Genomic DNA, 18,248 nt, shown 5'->3' with positions numbered 1-18,248 from the left:
GAAACTTTCGACCGGCAGTGGATATATATATATATAATATGTTTGTGTGTGTGTCTTGGGGCAATATAGTATATGCAAATATTAAAATCAGTTGGGAACCTAGGATCCCGTAATAGTGTTCCCAATCGAGCCCTGCACTTTCTAAGTCATTAGATTACCTTTTTTTCCTTACTTTGAAGCAATAAAGCTTTAAATTTTTAACTATATGACTTCCCTCAGAAGCAGCCTCTACTTTTAATAATGTGTTTGAAGACATATTGTCCTGCTAAAATACATAAAATATAATTATTTCGTAATTAGTTTTTTCCGGAAGTAATAAAGTTCGGTCGGACATATGTTCTTATCTTTATTATTATTATTATCAGGGTGCGAATTACCGGGGGGGATGAGGGGGATTTTCCCCCTCAATCACATTTTGTTCCCCCCCAAAGAAGTCAGCTGAAGTATCCCCACCGGGGATGCTCGCTTTCCCCCTCAAACTATGCTTAGTATAACTCCAAATTTCACTGATTTTTGTTATTTCTTGTAAATTTAATCTTCTAGCTGTATTTCGAAGTGATCGATGTAAACTGTTCAGTTTTGGTCATTTCTACTTACCACCTAATTACCCACTATTTTCAACGTTTAGTAGAACTATATTATTATGACTACGGTTGTTACTTGCAACTGTACCTTCGTACCCTTCAGTTCGTCATCGTTTGTGAATTTGAATGTTCTAATTGCGTATAACAAAGCCACATATAGATTTATAAATGTTCTTAGCGGTTGGCCAAGAAGAAGTAAACAAATAGCTTCTTCTACCATACTTGGCGAAGTTCGGATATGTCATATTCATCCTCTATATTTGTATCGATTATCATCTTATTTTAATTTTTGTTATAACATGTTATTTCATTTTTCAGTGTACTCTTTGTTAGCACATGGTCTTCATTCCCTAGTAGGTTGTGTGTATGCAACTCAAAAGTTGCATTTAATTTGTGATAATTAGCATAGTAATCACTGCTTTTACAGTTTACGGAAATGAACTTTTGAAACTGTACTCAAAATCTGAGATATAGGTTAACGTACACGCTGGGTGATACGCTCCTAGTGAGCAGACATGTTAATGAAGGTGATTTTTAGTTGAATAAGCGAATAATTCAAGATTTGTTTCAGCATTTGTTAATACGACTGGTTCTCCGTGTCATTGTGCGCGTCTGTATAAGCATTTCAACTGGAGCGGATTTTTTAAAAGTTAATCCTTCATTTTTCCATCTTTTCGCTGTACAGTTTGCTGTCCACGCAATTAATGTTGTCTGAAAAACTTCAATGTAATGTTTTACTTTATTTGAATAACATAGCCCATAGTGAATCAACTCATCTTCAACCTAACAGTAAAGTAATTTTTAAGGGCTGACTTTCCGTGCCCATCACGGAATCGATATTTGGAGAAAAAAAGTCGTGATGAGCACAGCTTTAGCGGGAAGTAGAAGCACAAGCTCGAAATTTGAATTGAGAGATTTTAAATATTTGGCCTTCGATTTGACCTTGATGTGAGAAATCGGGACCAGCAACAATCCATTTCTTATTTGATAGGCTAATATCTAGATTTTCTTTAAAAAATAATGTCCGGTTTAACTGATAATTTTAGTGGTTTTCACAAGACTGAAGTAGGTTTCTTTTCGCAACCTGTATGTATTAATGCAAAGTGGAAGCTTTCAATATGAGTGGAAAAATTAACATATGCTTGTGATCATGGCTATCGCTCGAGCCAAATTATTAACTAAATAAACCTTAGAGAGCTACGGGGACAAGAGTGAGTACAACATTAAAACACGTTCAGAAAGGTTTAGTGGGGTGTGTGTATGTCAGACAATATATATGTCCATAGTTATTGTCGGTAGATTTATTAAATTAATAAATCTCTTATTTATTACAGATGTCACACACACACACACACACACACACACACACACACACATATATATATATATATATATATATATATATATATATATATATATATATATGGGGGGTAAGGCATTTATTGTCTCATTTTGAAATTTGAACCTTCAGACTATGTCCTTTGGCCTAATTTTATCCCCCCCAATATAGATTATCTAATTCGCACACTGATTATTATTATTATTATTATTATTATTATTATTATTATTATTATTAGTATTAGTAGTAGTAGTAGTAGTAGTAGTAGTAGTAGTAGTAGTAGTAGACAATAGTCAATATTACTTACTCACCAACCAATATGCATTTCTTGGAATTTTTTCGAATCTCGTGAGCAACACTAGTTCAATCAAGTCTTAGGTCTCAAACACTATTTTAGTGCTAAATAATCTGTACGTAAAATCTGTAAATTGATAAAAGTAATTGTACGATCAGAATGAAGAGTATTTATGAGCCTTTGAAGATACTCAAATCACAATATATTCCAATAATATATATGGTTTAAATGTTGTTAGATACACCCTTCTTATAACTCTCGTGACGCAGGATTCTGAGAACTTCTAAATAAAGGAATATATTTTGCACGTAAATTTACAGAACGAGACGAGAAGTGAGTCGTCGAGAATCGAGACAATAAAGAAGTTTCCGAGAATTGAGACGAGACGAGACCTATAAAATTTATGAAACGAGATGATAAACCTTATTTGTGGTCTGATCTCGTCTCATGGGCAACATCAGTTTGCACCGAAAGATGTAAAGGAAACCATTCAAATTTTATCTGAACATATTCATGGTAATATTAAGAATAGAGTAGTCAATGATTTGTTCCATTTTAGGTGATCGGTAGTATGTTATACGATGATATGTTTAGTTTTCTTTGTTTAGGACGTATTATAAGGAAATAATTCAGCAAATAGGGTGGGAAATTGAGGATCTGATTCTCGCGAGAGTTTCTTCACCCTCAAAGAACCTCGTCCGTCAATGATATGAGGACGAGGGCGATGGACAACTCCCTTCGTGAGGGCGAGGGCCAACTGCCGCTACTAGGGCTAGGGTGCGCGAGGGCGACGAGAGTTTCCAGTAAGGGAGCGAGGGCGAGCGAGTGCGATGGACTACCATCCTCGCGAGGGCGAGGGCCAACTTTCACTGCGAAGGCGAGGGTGATGGACAACTTCCTTCGCGAGGGCAAGGGTGCGCGAGGGCGAGGATAAGTTTCCAGCATGAAGGCGAGGGCGATGGACAACTCCCATCACGAGGGCGAGGGTGATGGACAACTCCCTTCGCGAAGGCGAGGGTGCGCGAGGGCGAGGACAAGTTTCCAAGGGTGACGGTGAACGAGGTCAAGGGCCATCTGCCACTGCGAGAGCGAGGGTGAGTGAGGTCGGAGTAAAATGAACATCTATGGTTGATACTATACACGGCATCTTTGTCAGTTTCGAAAGGCAGTTGAAAAATTGATAAACATAATTCTGTTTTCTTACAAAAATAAGTACAAAAATATATGTTTGTATTTCAGGTAAACCATTAAAATCTGTCAGTACATTATATGATTTTATTGATATGCACCATAGAATTCTTGCGAAGCTATTCTATTTGATTTCTAATAATGTATTTTATTCTTGTTCTTACAGATGCACTTTTGGCAGACTTACAAAATACGATTGGCCCAAATAGCTCGTTGGGGAGCGGGCCCTCTGTTTCTCCAGGAGGAGCCACCTCATCTCCTGGTAGTGGATACGGGTCGTTGAACGGTCCGCGAGGGGGTGACTACGGACACACAAGGGTTAGCGGAGGCAGTGGTGTTGAACGATACGAGTATCGAAGCCCTGGACATGCGGACACAACATCAGTAAGTATATAAAACTGTTTCTGTTACTACGGAAGGTCAATTCACCTAAGTTGGTCAATTTTACAGAGCTAATGACGAGCACAGCGTAGGAGAAGGAACCAGAAGTCAGAGCCTATGAATCCAGTAGTGAGTCACGTACAACGCGGTATGGAAGTTGTGGTGAACAGCTATTATTATGTCTGTTAGAGTGACACCTTATTGGGAAGGGTACATATGTGCACTTTCCAATGCACAATTCAGTGCGTTAGTGATAATGAAAATGTGTGCGGCAAGGGGCAACAATATCATCAGGCGTACAGTTTCAAGGGTAAGCCAGCTGTGTAAAAGCACCGGCCCTAAATATCAAGATCAAGTCGTGAGAGTGAAAAGGAAACGGGTCTGTCCAGTCAGGACAGCACGCGTTGTGAGAAATCTCAGGGCATCAGTTGCGAAGGAGAATCCAATCACCCAAAGCAACCTTGCCACCTCATGCAAGATATCACAGACCACAGTGTGTCTATCATAAAGGACAATTTGGGACTGAAAAAACGTCATAAGGCGATCGGGCATAAGTTATCACTAAGGCACATTCAAGAGAGATTCACGAACGCAAGAAAATTGTATGAACAGTACCTCTCACGTGACAAATGGCAGTGGGTTGTCACTTTGGAAAAAGCCTGGATCTGCCTTGATGACATCAATAAGCCCAGGGCCATTTTTACCATCACATGCGAAGGGCCGCGGCGAATTCGTCCATGAATGTCGCGAGAAGTTTTCGAAAAGCTTCATGATAGTAGCAGGTTTCTGCGCCCGTGGGAAGTTGCCAATGAATCTATCGTGTGGGTTCGAAGGCCAAGGTGAATGCAGCCTACTTTCAAACGAACATAATGGAACTCTTATACACAACGCACATCCCACAGTTGTATGACAGGGATACTCGAAATGTGTTCTTCTACATGGACAAAGCATCCAGTCACACTGCTCGCAGTTCTGTCGCGTATTATCGGCGTGTGGCCACGGAGACTGGTATGTCTGTTATACCCTTCTCGTCCATATCTGTGAAGTCACCAGATGCGTCACCGATGGATTTCTTCTCTTTGGTCTTCTCAAACAAGGCCTCGCGCGAAGGCCTCCTTCTACCATAGCGGGACTCTGGAAAGCTTGTCAAGCGGTGAGGTCTAAAATTCCCGTCAGACACCTTCGACGCGCACTGCTTCAGTGTAAATTGCGTTGCAGGGCGATAGGCCACCCCATCGAGCTCAACCGTTGGTGGTGGCAGGGATTGTCGTAAGCAGGTGAGCGTACAAACTTTGACCATCTTAGCTGAATTGAGCTTCTGTACTCTTGTCTTATTGCAGATTTTTAGTTTTGTGATGCGATTACCGTCAAAAATGGATGTTAAAGTAAATCCTTTAAGTATCCTGACGTAAAGTCACCACCCATTAAATACACCATTTCATTTTCCTTGATATAACTATTGTGTAAGAAAACAAAACGTGCTGTAAGCAAAACGAAGGGGATAGTTGTTCACCAAGCAGTGCAGTGTTCTTTCACCGAGGCACGTAGTGTCACTCACAGCGCTATTGTCAATAGATGAATGTTGAATTCAATGTCAAATATTCCAAATACTATTACTTACTAAATATTACAAATAAACCTGTTATTTTATTAAGATTAAGGAATAATCACTTGTTAAACGTTTTAAGTTTGTCGCCAAAGCTTCTGTCTCTATTATTGCAAAGTCTTTGGCAACATCGCCTCCATAACACTATGTGTTCCGCCCACCTGTCAGACGCCAGCTTTTTTGTCCGAACAGTAGTCTTGTGATGCAGCTATCGTACAAAAACAGATATGGGTAAACTTTTTCCAGTAAATACACCTTTTCAGTTTCTTCGGCATACGTAACTATACAATATTTAAAAAGACCCCAGGAAAAGAATTACTTCTGTTCTAGTGCTCTTCTTCCTCTTTCCAATCATGTTCATCGTTTCCACTTAGCTTACGTGTTACCATACTTCGTGTTCTTCCTCGTTAGCATACTTCGTATTCTTCCTCGTTAATATACTTCGTATTTTTCCTCGTTACCATTCTTTTTGTCTTCCTCGTTTCCATTCTTCTTACTTTTCCTCGCTACAATTCTTTTTATTCTTCCTTGTTAGTATTCTTTTTACTCTTCCTCGTTACCATTCTTACTCTTCTTCGTTACCATTCTTTTTGATCTTCCTTGTTTCCATTCTTCTTACGTTCCCTCGTTACAATTTTTCGTATTTTTTCTCGTTAGTATTCATTTTATTCATCTTCATTACCATTCTTCTTACTCTTCCTCCTTACCATTCTTTTTACTCTTCCTCGTTACCATTCTTCTTACTCGTCCTCGTTACCACTTTTCTTCGTCGTTACCACTGTTCTTATGCTTCGTCGTTACCATTCTTCTAACTCGATTACGAGTTTCCTCGTTATGGTTTTTCTTACTCTTACTCTCTACCATTCTTCTTAATCTTCTTCGTTTAAATTCTTCGCAATCTTCCTCGCTACCATTCTTCTTACTCTCTCATTAACATTTTTCTTTTCATTCTCGTTACTATTCACCGTACCTATCACGTTCTCTTAGTATACACTGTCTTTTCTAACAGCATGCTAATCATTTTAATTTCCTCATTTAATCAACTTCTTCCCTTTTATTCTTAATTACTAATTGGTTTTATTTTTTTCTCCGCTCGTATTTGTGCACACAATTCAAACCTAGTTAAAGCTTGGAGAAGATAGCACCATAGAAATTACAGTATTAGTGAAACCTGTTCATGTTGATTACAGCAAATTGATCAATTTAGACAAGTGGCTAACTTGCAGAAGATAAGTGTATTTTGGAATTTTGCCCAAAAACTACTATAGATAGTTAATATATGTATTTGTAATGCAATAAGTAGTTATTTTCTAGGAAGAGACAAGAATATTCTTCTAAAGACTCCATGCCATAATAAAGCTTTTTTCGTAAATTAATCAAATTTGAATATAAATATGCACACAAACACTTTTATTAACTAAAAGCTACTTTATTTTTAATTGTAAAAAATATTTAATAAGTTAATTTATTATTATTATATCCAAATGTTTGGAAATTTTCCGATAAACCATATATATATTCTGTACAATAACTCAGAATATCGCGGTGGCTCAGTGGTAGAGCATTCACCTCTGGTGCTTGGGGTCCCGGGTTCGATCCCAGCCTCCGCCAAGTGAACTTTGTGGTGGACAAACACCGTGTGCGTGGGTTTCCTCGGGGTTCTCCCGTTTCCTCCTACTTTCTCCATTCCACCATTTCATTCATTTCTCATAATCACCGTCTCCTTTAGCCTCACCGGCATAACCGTGGGACGTAAAACTGAAAGATTTCATTTTATTTTTTTAACTCAGAATATCCAAGGACGATTTAATAAGTTCTCCGAATGATCTATGAATGATAGCACTAGTGGTGTTATCACTACGGAGGTATAAAATACCTTTCGGTTAAAGAAACTGATTTTACTTGTGTTCACATTTACGTAATATCGAGGTATCGTCTTTTCTCTCTCTCTCTCTCTCTCTCATTTACTAGAGCTCGTGAATTATTGCAAGTATGAGGGAACAATGTCTACATGAAAGAAATGAAAGAAATAAATTTGCTTGTTCAAGTTTGAGGCTTAAAGTTAGCATTGACTTTTCTGTTATTTCCGTATGCGAAATTTCATTAATCACTCTAAGTGTAATTAACCTAAAATTTTACTTTGACAGCTCATAGCTTATTGGCATAAATGACTCGAAAAAAGGATAGACATAATTTTTCATGAGTACCATTACTAACATTCAGGATATACTTTACCATATCTATGCGGCTTTTGTCTTAAGGAAAAAAAAAAAAAAAAAAACAGCTTAAGTATGCAATAAGAAATTATGCCTAATACATATTGCAGATTATTATCTAAATAATTTTTAAAAATTGTGAAAGTTAATGTAGAATAATATATAAAATGGAGACTGTTCCATTAAATGACAAGTTTAAATGTATACGTAACAGTTTCGAAATATTCAAATACCGGGAAACATATTGCCATATATGTGTTATACTCTGAGTGATCCCTTGTTCTGATTACAAACATAAAAATAGTAAACTATAGCAGTTAAAAATGTAAATAATATATTGTTATCAGTAAGACTCAGATTTCTATGACTTTTCATATTTTTATCCTGGCCTCTTTTTAGATATCTTATTAAATATAGAAACCTAATGCATTTCTGTCAGCAGCAGCATTTCAGATTTTGCTTCTGATATTCTCCACCGACATAAGATTTTCCGTTGTTATTAGCATATTAACATCCAGTTGATTAAAATATATGTACTCACTTAAACTCAGAAAGCGTTGACCCTACCTTTCCCAAATAACGCCTCTCATTTCTGTCCCTTTTGAAGAAGAAAATACGACTTTTATTGGTTATATAAATGCATATTTGAACCATATTTTAGTCTTACATCATATTTGGATCCGAAGTGATGTGAAGGCATATTTTTGGTCATACACTGCGTAGAAATGTATTTGACAGCATTACCAACCAGTTATTTGAAACTTATTTTCTAAGAAATATTTAGCCTTCTGTAATAGGATTTGAAGAAATACTGTGCAGTGTGCGGGATAATTGTTCTTGACCTGACGTAGCATCATCCACTTTGAAAAGAGAAATTGTCATCTAAACTTTTGTCTTCCTGTTATTCCATGCAGCGATACCCGTGGTTCAGTTCTTTCATGGCATAATTAAGTACAGTACAGTACCGCATAAAATGTTCGCACGTAACTATTAGGATACATTACTTTTTACGTTAAAATAAACATTACTTTCGTTCATGTTTTCTCTTTATAGAATCAACATTGTGATGTGATGGATGCTTCAAAGCTTAAGGACATTTATTCAGGAAAAAATGCTTTGTAAACTTTTTTTTTAAGTAAATAAAACACCATTTACTTTTCTCTTTATTGTATTAGCAATCTGCTGTGGTCGATACTTCAGAGCTTAAATAGATTTGTTCAGAATAAAATAACGTTGTAAACATCTTAATAAATTGCTGTTGTTAGGAATTGTTTAATAAATGTTTGTTTACTTTTTTGTGAGCCATTCTGTCATATTTTGTCATTTTTAGGGGTATAAATGCTGCATATTTTCAAAGTTTTTATGTCATAGAAAACCCAGCCCAAGTTATCAAGATCGAGTTGGAACTTTTTAATATATATATATATATATATATATATATATATATATATATATATATATATATATATATATATATATACGGGGATCCAAACGATGGTACAAAGTTGTATTAACAAGAGAGAGAAAATACAAATGGGGAAAATGCGGAATATGTGCTGACCAATTTTCCACATCACCATGTAAACTCAGAACATAGGACCAACTTATATTTATAAGAACATAGGACTAACTTTTCTAACCCGCCTTGATAGAAATCACGTCCCTGCCCATTCACACAGCTTTCAGCAGCTGTTTTTGTAACCGCCTGTAGTTCTGTTCGGTGTTCGGGCAGCCATTTATTTGTAACCGCCTGGGTGTCGAGTCGCTGTTCGGGCGTCCATTTATCTGTAATCAACCGAGGTCTGGGTCCATGTTCGGGCTGTCATTTAGTTGTAACCGGCTTCAGTTCGGTTCGCTGTCCTCGGCTCGTGGTATTACCAATGAGTATACTCCTGATACTTTAACTTACCTGGACAGGACGACGAAGACCTCTCCAAGAAAGGTTACAAACTGTTTCCCAAAAAGCTCGTCGGTCTCAATAATGAGATGAGCATTAGGCGCCGAGAGGTTCGGGTGTCTCGTCTCGAAAACCTCACGGACGATCAGACGGTCATCCAGACCATAACGCACACAAACATCACTCATACATACAACGAAAACACACTGGGTTAAATGACACTATACTTATTTATTAGAACACTATTCTGAAAAAAAATAACGAAGAGAAATGAACACAACACTGGACACTAATAAATTTTGCCGCTGAAATTACGTTTTGCCCTTTTCGGGAAATAGAGCCCTTTCTATATATATGATTATAATTCAGGTATCACTATAAATACTTTGCTCACACCATTAACACACTTGGGGGATTCGCACTGGGGAAAAGTTGTCTGGATCGTCCCACGATGACTCCAGTTGTTACGCTGAACAGTCCTGCAGCGTAAAGGTGAATCTTCAGCAAACACACAAAAGAAGATCTCCACAATGGAATACAGATATTGGAGGGCGCGTATGTAACATTTTAAACGCACAAGGTCTGAGGACCTGGGGTTTCACTGATTGGGGCTAGCCGTAAGAAATCGTCCTTCACCGGCTAAATAGCTTGTGCCCCTTAACACAACTTATGTTTGAAGTTCAACGCGAGATGCGTGGTTGCATCTTCCAGACCTGGAGTCAAACTCCTCGAGCATCCAAGCTCAAGCTACGGGTTGCAATGGTCAACGGAAAAGTGTTGGCAGTTCATTTCAAAAATCACTCGGTTAACTCACCTGTATGCATATACAAACAGAATACGGAAAACAATTTATGTTAATTTTAGTCAACTGCCTATAATGCACTAGACGCGGCGATAACACTGGCGTGAGAAAGTACAGATAACGAACTACGAAAACTGTGAGGCTGGTGCCACTTTGGCTACTGGGACATCTGGTCAGCCCGTATTTCTCTAATCTATTGTAATGTTTCCATAAACGATTAACGAAAGCACTTAATTCAGTTCCCAATAACTATAGAATATATACTGTGCATATAATAAGTCAGGGAGAAACACTGAAATGGTTAGTCACTAACTGAAATGTTCTCAGCAAAAACAACGTTTTAAATATATATATGAAAAAACGATGAAAGACTTCTTTGTCCAATTGTGTGGGAAAGAAGCAATTCCCACCAAAGGAAGAACTTATGTGCGTTGCAGAATAAAGTATAAATCGAAAATAATAATCACTGTCTTCACGAAATATACAGGGCGTCCACAAAAAATACTTCTATAACCTGGTGGCGGTTATAGATTTGGGGTCCGGAAGGGAACGACCTGTTAAGTGCACACGTGGACAGGTTGAGAACCCTTGGCCGTATGACGAAATATGAATAAAATTAGGTTTTTCACCTGAAAATTTAAAATTAGTTAGTTGGCAACACTGTCATATGGTGTGAGACTTACGTGTATGAACGTTGAATGGTTTTTCACCTGAAAAAGGGCTATTTAAAATAGTTAAAGAACTTGTCCACTCACTACAAAGTGATGAGGTTCCTGCATAAGCAATGTCCAATCCTAGTGTTCCATAAGGTAATAAGATCCTCTTGAACAATTGGTGCAGTTGGGTTTCCTTATCTTCCATTTCTTCACATGTTGAAACCATGCTGTCTTCCTGTGTGAGTATCCTCCAATCCTCCATGGTTCTCCAACGATGAGTTGATGAGGGGAGAAGGGGAGATTTTTTTTTTTAACACTGGTGTGAGAAACGAAGTACGGTTACAACACCTGTATGATAACTCTTTTTTTTTTTTTAAGTTCGCAGAAAGCGTTTATAGGGCTATTAAAATTCTTACTTTTTTTTTAATACAAATACTTTTCGTAAAATGTTTAAGTGTTCCGTTTCGATCACTTTATTTGATATAATATGAAGTAAATACGTTATAGGGCTATTTAAATGTTTTTTTTTTAAACACTAATAAATTCTTTTCATAAAATGTTTAAGTGTTCCGTTTCGATCACTTTATTTTGTGTAATATGAAATAAATATACACAGACAATAACTATTCATGAAAACATCGACTTAAAGAATTATCAAATATCTCAATAAAAATTAGTAAATATACTGATATCTGTATTTAAAATATCAAAATATGAATGAATAAGCAAATAGCAAAACATGTTAAAGGTACTAAAATATTAAAATTATTGTTAAAGTTTCGATATCACTCTAATATATTTGAAAAATATGAAAATCATTGAAAAAGTAAAATGAAATGAAATGAAATCTTTAAGTTTTACGTCCCACGGTTATGCCGGTTAGGCTAAAGGAGACGGTGATAATGAGAGATGAGTGAAATGGTGGAATGAAGAAAGTGGGAGGAAACGGGAGAACCCCGAGAAAACCCACGAGCACGGTGTTTGTCCACCACAAAGTTCACTTGGCGGGGGCTGGGATCGAACCCGGGACCCCAAGCACCAGAGGTGAACGCTCTACCACTGAGCCACCGCGCCCCCCGAAAAAGTAAAATGAATGGAAATGTAAACACATGATAAACTGACAATATATAAACAAAATAAGATTTTCACCTGTATGTCCCTTTTTTTTTTAACTGTGTCTCGTGTTGTTTGGCAAAAGAAAACGAAAAATCGTTTTTCAAAAATAAAAAAAATAAACTTAAGTGTCAAAATTGACGTTCATAGTAATTCCAAGAAATAAGCATGATTCTGCATATCAAAGAAAAGATCGTGATTTCGTTGACATGTACGAAGAAAATTTTGCACGCCATAAGATCAAATGCCATCTGCTCGTCATGACTTTAGTTCGATAATGCTCAATACAAGAAATGGTTTCATTCTAAAACAAAGTTATTATTAGCTTAGGCCTAGAATAATGGTTGTTGTTCACTTCCATAAACGTAAACATTGTAGGGTTACCAGAATAGATGGGTATTATCTGCAAAAAAATTTATATTAAAATGTTGAAAACTATTCAATATTGATCCAAGTTTTTCAAAGGTCTGAATCAAGGAAGTTGACTCACTAGTCCAAACATTCCTGAAAATAAATGGTCATTACGCCATGAATTGACCAAAACCATAGGTGGGAAAAATGTGTAATACTACACGTACTTACACACACAATATGCCATCGACACCTGCGAGGCAAAAAAACTAGAAACGAGGAAAGGCCTGCAACTGTAGGCACTTACAAAATGTTTCTATACATAACTGAAATATCAACACTAATATTCAGTAAAATACACGTATGTTCCCTGGAACATAACGTACATCATCCACCTGGAAAAAATGTGTAAACACACAAAATACAAATGCTCTCGTAGCACCGTAAAGATATGTCTCTACAAGACAAAATACATGAGACCTGTGAAAAGAAAAACATGGGATACAAATAAGAGTATAGTCAACGACATTACAAATTTCTGGTCGGTCTGAAAACATCCAAATTAAATTCCCTACAAAACAGCTGTAACAAGCTTCCTTAGGCATCTTCGCTACAAATATTCAAAATGGTCTTATTAACATATTAAAATTCAGTCATCGAGCATACGAAATAATTGACAAAAAATAATTTTTATAAATCACTATGGCTTCATGCTGTTGGAAAGAAAATAAGTTTATTATTCGGGATCTATATCGAATTCGAATAGTTTCTAGGACATACTGGAGCTAAAATACAATTTTCTCAAAATTAACATGGAAAATAAACATTAGCACACATTAGCATACCAGTACACAATATAGTTACGATTCATAAACGTTAAAATATTCGCTGAAATGTTACTAGACAATAACATACACTAAAAAAAAAGTCTAACCTAAGAATACACATGGTTAGTTACGGGTTACTATAAAAGAAGAAGAGAAATGAAAAACTATATTTTGCGATTGATGGCGAAAATACAGTTAGCTATGGAATATCCAATGGATTAGCCACATCCATTTTTGCAACAGATCTGCAATTCCAGGAAATATTGCCTCCCTGAAAAAAAAATATTTATCTTTATCCCCATAAAATATCCTACCCGAAGAAGTTTCCCTACGGTCGTTCAGTGGTCTAGAGAAGACGAAAAACAAAATGTTAATTAGAAATTACAAGAAAATATAGAAGTTAAACATATTTCCGCATATATATTAATATGAGGGGAAAAACGACCGTTCACCATCAGAATATCTGTTCATATAGTTCCTTCTACAATAAAAAGATTACTGCTTTCGTTCGGAGAATTATACTATTCACACGACATTCCTGCACATACTGGAATTGTCTGTTATCACTTGTTTAAGGCTTAGCCTACTTTCCGTTCTAAACTTTTCTCTTGGAACAAAATATATCATGTCACATCCTGGAAATTCAAATAAGTCAAAATCGGGTAAATGACGTAAATGAGGTTCAATAAAATTACAGTAAACACTTCAAAATGAAAACGAAAATCTAAGATTAACACTGAAAAATAAATTTAACATTGATTATAAGTGTAAAGTTTCATATTCTACGCATGAGATTACGTACTAAGTTTCATTTACAAATACAGAAATATATACGTAACTAACAACTAAAAATTTTCTTATCCTGGGCATCTCGATACATTTTTTTCTAAAAGAAAATCAAACATTAATTGTAAATAACATGTAATAACATATTTAAGAATTTCGAAAGTGGGAAGGGATCCTAAAAAGAAATTTTTTTTAATGAAAAACAATAGAAATATGTTATAAGGACAAAACATCGTCCCACTAGCTGGGGGTACGGAAATCTCGCCAAGATATCAAACCGTTTTTGGATAAGTACGGTCCCTCTACGTATGTGATACGTTAATTATTTACTAAAAGATCTAAATTCAAACATCTGAAATGAAAACAAGAAAAAATTAATGACATTAAACTAATAGTAAGTCAGTGATAAGGTTTGCAACACTCATACACAGCTGACTGAGGTGTGAAGTACTACGTTAAACAAAAACACACACATACACACACACAAAAAAAATCAATCAGCTGTGTGTCGTCCGTCATTCATCGACATTAACAGGTGATCGAAAATGCAACGATTATCTTATCAAAATAAAGAAAGAAAAACGTGTTATCTGCTCTTTGCTGAACAGTTAAAAGCTGGAAGCAAAAATGAGTTTAAAAGAAATGCGTAGTTCATCTTTTCGTGTCCAGGTGTTTTATCCACAACTAAAAGCAAAAAGGAAGAAAATGAATACCTGTTTATCGCTTAGAAATGCGTCGCTCGCCGAGGGGAAAAATTTGTATCAACACACAAATTCTTGGTTACTTTTTTTTTATGATTACTGTTTCTGCTTTGATAATTACGGTTTGTTCGTCTATTTCTACGATGGTTACCTCTATGTACAAATCTATGTTTAATGTCGCACAAGTTGCGGTTCCTGTTCCGTTCCTCACTATTTCTCTGATCACGTGATCTCGAGGGTCGGTTCCTATTACTTCTACTATGGTCACGTCGCGTACGACCTCGGTTCTGATTCCTATCAATTCTCATATTATTTACACGCTGATCCTGGTACCTTTGATTATTACTCTTATTATACGAAAAATTTCGTTGGTTACTTTGGAAACCGAAATTTTGATTACCATTATAATCATTACCCTGCTTGTATCTTTCCTCTCTACGACTTTGCTGAGCGTGTAAAGTTTCTAATTTTTGAATTGCGGCCAAAAACTCCCTGATATTATTACATGAATGAAGAAAGAGTTCAGTTTTAAATCTATTAGGCAAAGTCTGTATTACATCTGTAAGTATGAGAAATTCAGGCAATTGCGGTGTCAATTCACGAAGTTTATTGAATTGATCTAGCGCAAAATCATGTACGGAACTATGTACCTTGGGATCGAACCTAGTACTCTTACAGGTTGATAGCCTGTGTTGTACTGTAGCTTTTCCCGCGAAAGCTTCAATAAGTGCTTGTTTGATTTGCTCATAGTTAGTAAAGTCGTCTTTCCTGATATTGTACCAACTTAATGAAACTCCTTGCAACAAATGTGGAATGAGTTTAAACAGAGCTTTATCAGAAAGGTTGGCTAATTGAGCTGTAAGCTCTAGCTTTTGCAAATAATTGTGAATTGATTCACTGGAAGGATCACCCTGAAATTTAGGAAAACACTGTATTTCCTTAAGCATGACATCGTCTTTTAATTTCGTATTTTTTCCCTGGCGATTAGTGAAAGTAACCTTTTTGTCGCGCTTGCGCCTTCGGTCACATACAACCTTGATTTCTGAATCATCACTTGTGCTATCACTACTACTGGTGTTCTTACACTCCGAATAAGCCGAATCACTATAATGCCTAACTTGTCTAGGAGTATCTGTTTCTACTCGGGGTTCGAATTCTGACGCTCTATTTTCGGTACTTTTTACTCTCTGGGCGAGCTCTACCATATCACGCCTAATTTATTTTATGTTCTTATCTATTGCCCGTATTTCGGCGCGACATTCTGCGTTAGATTCATTTTTTACCTTCATATTGTAATCTATCAGTTTCGCCTCTTCATATACCATTTTAATGTCTTTACCTTGCCTTTCTACGCGTTCAGAAATTTCCTCAATACGGTCATGCATCTCATCTAATTTATCGATTGTATCTATATGTAAACTAACGCAGCGTTCCTTATTAGCCTGACACACATCTCGGCCTGATTCCAACTGCCCTTGAAGGGATTGTGTGTAATCGTGCAAGCCTCCTAAATGATTCTGAATTTTACAGACTTTTGTTTCTATTTGTTCTACACGATGGCATGTTTCTTCAGTCTGTTGCCTAACTTCGACGCTGGTCTGTGTGGCGAGTTCGATTGCCTGTTTAGTACTATGACTTACTTCGTGAAGCTGGTCATGAATCTTCAGTGTTATGCCATCGTATTTTTGTTCGAGGATTTCGTTCCTACGTTTACTTTCGGCCTCCACATTCCTAATACTTTGTTCTAATCTTTGGTTATTTTCGCGACATTCCCTTTGTACAGCGTCTAATTTCTGACCTAACTCACTCTTTAGTTCTTTTTCTAATCTATCAATATTCTCTTTATTTCTTTGTTCTAATCTAGCTAGGTTTTCTTTATTTTCCTTTTTTAAATCTTCAATATTCTCTTTATTTCCCTGTTCTAATCTAGCAAAATTCTCTTTAAATTGAGCAAAATTCTTTTTATTGTCTCTCATCGATTCTTCGAGAAGTGAACTCATTCTAGTTATAATATCTACTTCCTGATGTTCCATTATGGACAAAAGTAAAATTTAAAACGTATGATTAGAATAAAATATATTATCACCAAAACATATGATTAAAATCACCTGAAAGAGATTTTTTTCAGATTACTAGTACTGAGCTGAAAAAGAAGTGATATATTAAAATATTTATCTTATGAGTATTCGAGCACCAACGGTCTCGATTCGGGTCCCTGTTCGGGCGCCATTTATTTGTAACCGCCTGTAGTTCTGTTCGGTGTTCGGGCAGCCATTTATTTGTAACCGCCTGGGTGTCGAGTCGCTGTTCGGGCGTCCATTTATCTGTAATCAACCGAGGTCTGGGTCCATGTTCGGGCTGTCATTTAGTTGTAACCGGCTTCAGTTCGGTTCGCTGTCCTCGGCTCGTGGTATTACCAATGAGTATACTCCTGATACTTTAACTTACCTGGACAGGACGACGAAGACCTCTCCAAGAAAGGTTACAAACTGTTTCCCAAAAAGCTCGTCGGTCTCAATAATGAGATGAGCATTAGGCGCCGAGAGGTTCGGGTGTCTCGTCTCGAAAACCTCACGGACGATCAGACGGTCATCCAGACCATAACGCACACAAACATCACTCATACATACAACGAAAACACACTGGGTTAAATGACACTATACTTATTTATTAGAACACTATTCTGAAAAAAAAATAACGAAGAGAAATGAACACAACACTGGATACTAATAAATTTTGCCGCTGAAATTACGTTTTGCCCTTTTCGGGAAATAGAGCCCTTTCTATATATATGATTATAATTCAGGTATCACTATAAATACTTTGCTCACACCATTAACACACTTGGGGGATTCGCACTGGGGAAAAGTTGTCTGGATCGTCCCACGATGACTCCAGTTGTTACGCTGAACAGTCCTGCAGCGTAAAGGTGAATCTTCAGCAAACACACAAAAGAAGATCTCCACAATGGAATACAGATATTGGAGGGCGCGTATGTAACATTTTAAACGCACAAGGTCTGAGGACCTGGGGTTTCACTGATTGGGGCTAGCCGTAAGAAATCGTCCTTCACCGGCTAAATAGCTTGTGCCCCTTAACACAACTTATGTTTGAAGTTCAACGCGAGATGCGTGGTTGCATCTTCCAGACCTGGAGTCAAACTCCTCGAGCATCCAAGCTCAAGCTACGGGTTGCAATGGTCAACGGAAAAGTGTTGGCAGTTCATTTCAAAAATCACTCGGTTAACTCACCTGTATGCACATACAAACAGAATACGGAAAACAATTTATGTTAATTTTAGTCAACTGCCTATAATGCACTAGACGCGGCGATAACACTGGCGTGAGAAAGTACAGATAACGAACTACGAAAACTGTGAGGCTGGTGCCACTTTGGCTACTGGGACATCTGGTCAGCCCGTATTTCTCTAATCTATTGTAATGTTTCCATAAACGATTAACGAAAGCACTTAATTCAGTTCCCAATAACTATAGAATATATACTGT

At 36.9% G+C, this 18,248-nt stretch overlaps 1 protein-coding gene across 7 annotated transcripts in view; it reads left to right on the top strand.

Moving 5' to 3' along the window:
• The window catches only part of Pax (paxillin), a 327,249-nt gene that overhangs the window by 238,332 nt on the left and 70,669 nt on the right, over positions 1-18,248 (top strand). For all 7 annotated transcript variants that reach the window (XM_081771295.1, XM_081771294.1, XM_081771296.1 and 4 more), the window contains exon 2: positions 3,573-3,790. In XM_081771295.1, coding sequence (XP_081627421.1) covers positions 3,573-3,790 — 218 coding nt within the window. The remainder of the gene's footprint in view (positions 1-3,572; positions 3,791-18,248) is intronic.

The sequence above is a fragment of the Thermobia domestica genome, chromosome 9, assembly GCF_964235325.1.
Source record: "Thermobia domestica chromosome 9, izTheDome1.hap1.1, whole genome shotgun sequence".
Classification (NCBI taxonomy): domain Eukaryota; kingdom Metazoa; phylum Arthropoda; class Insecta; order Zygentoma; family Lepismatidae; genus Thermobia; species Thermobia domestica.
Note: the sequence above shows the minus strand (reverse complement) of the source record. Positions and strands in the feature narration are given on the sequence as shown.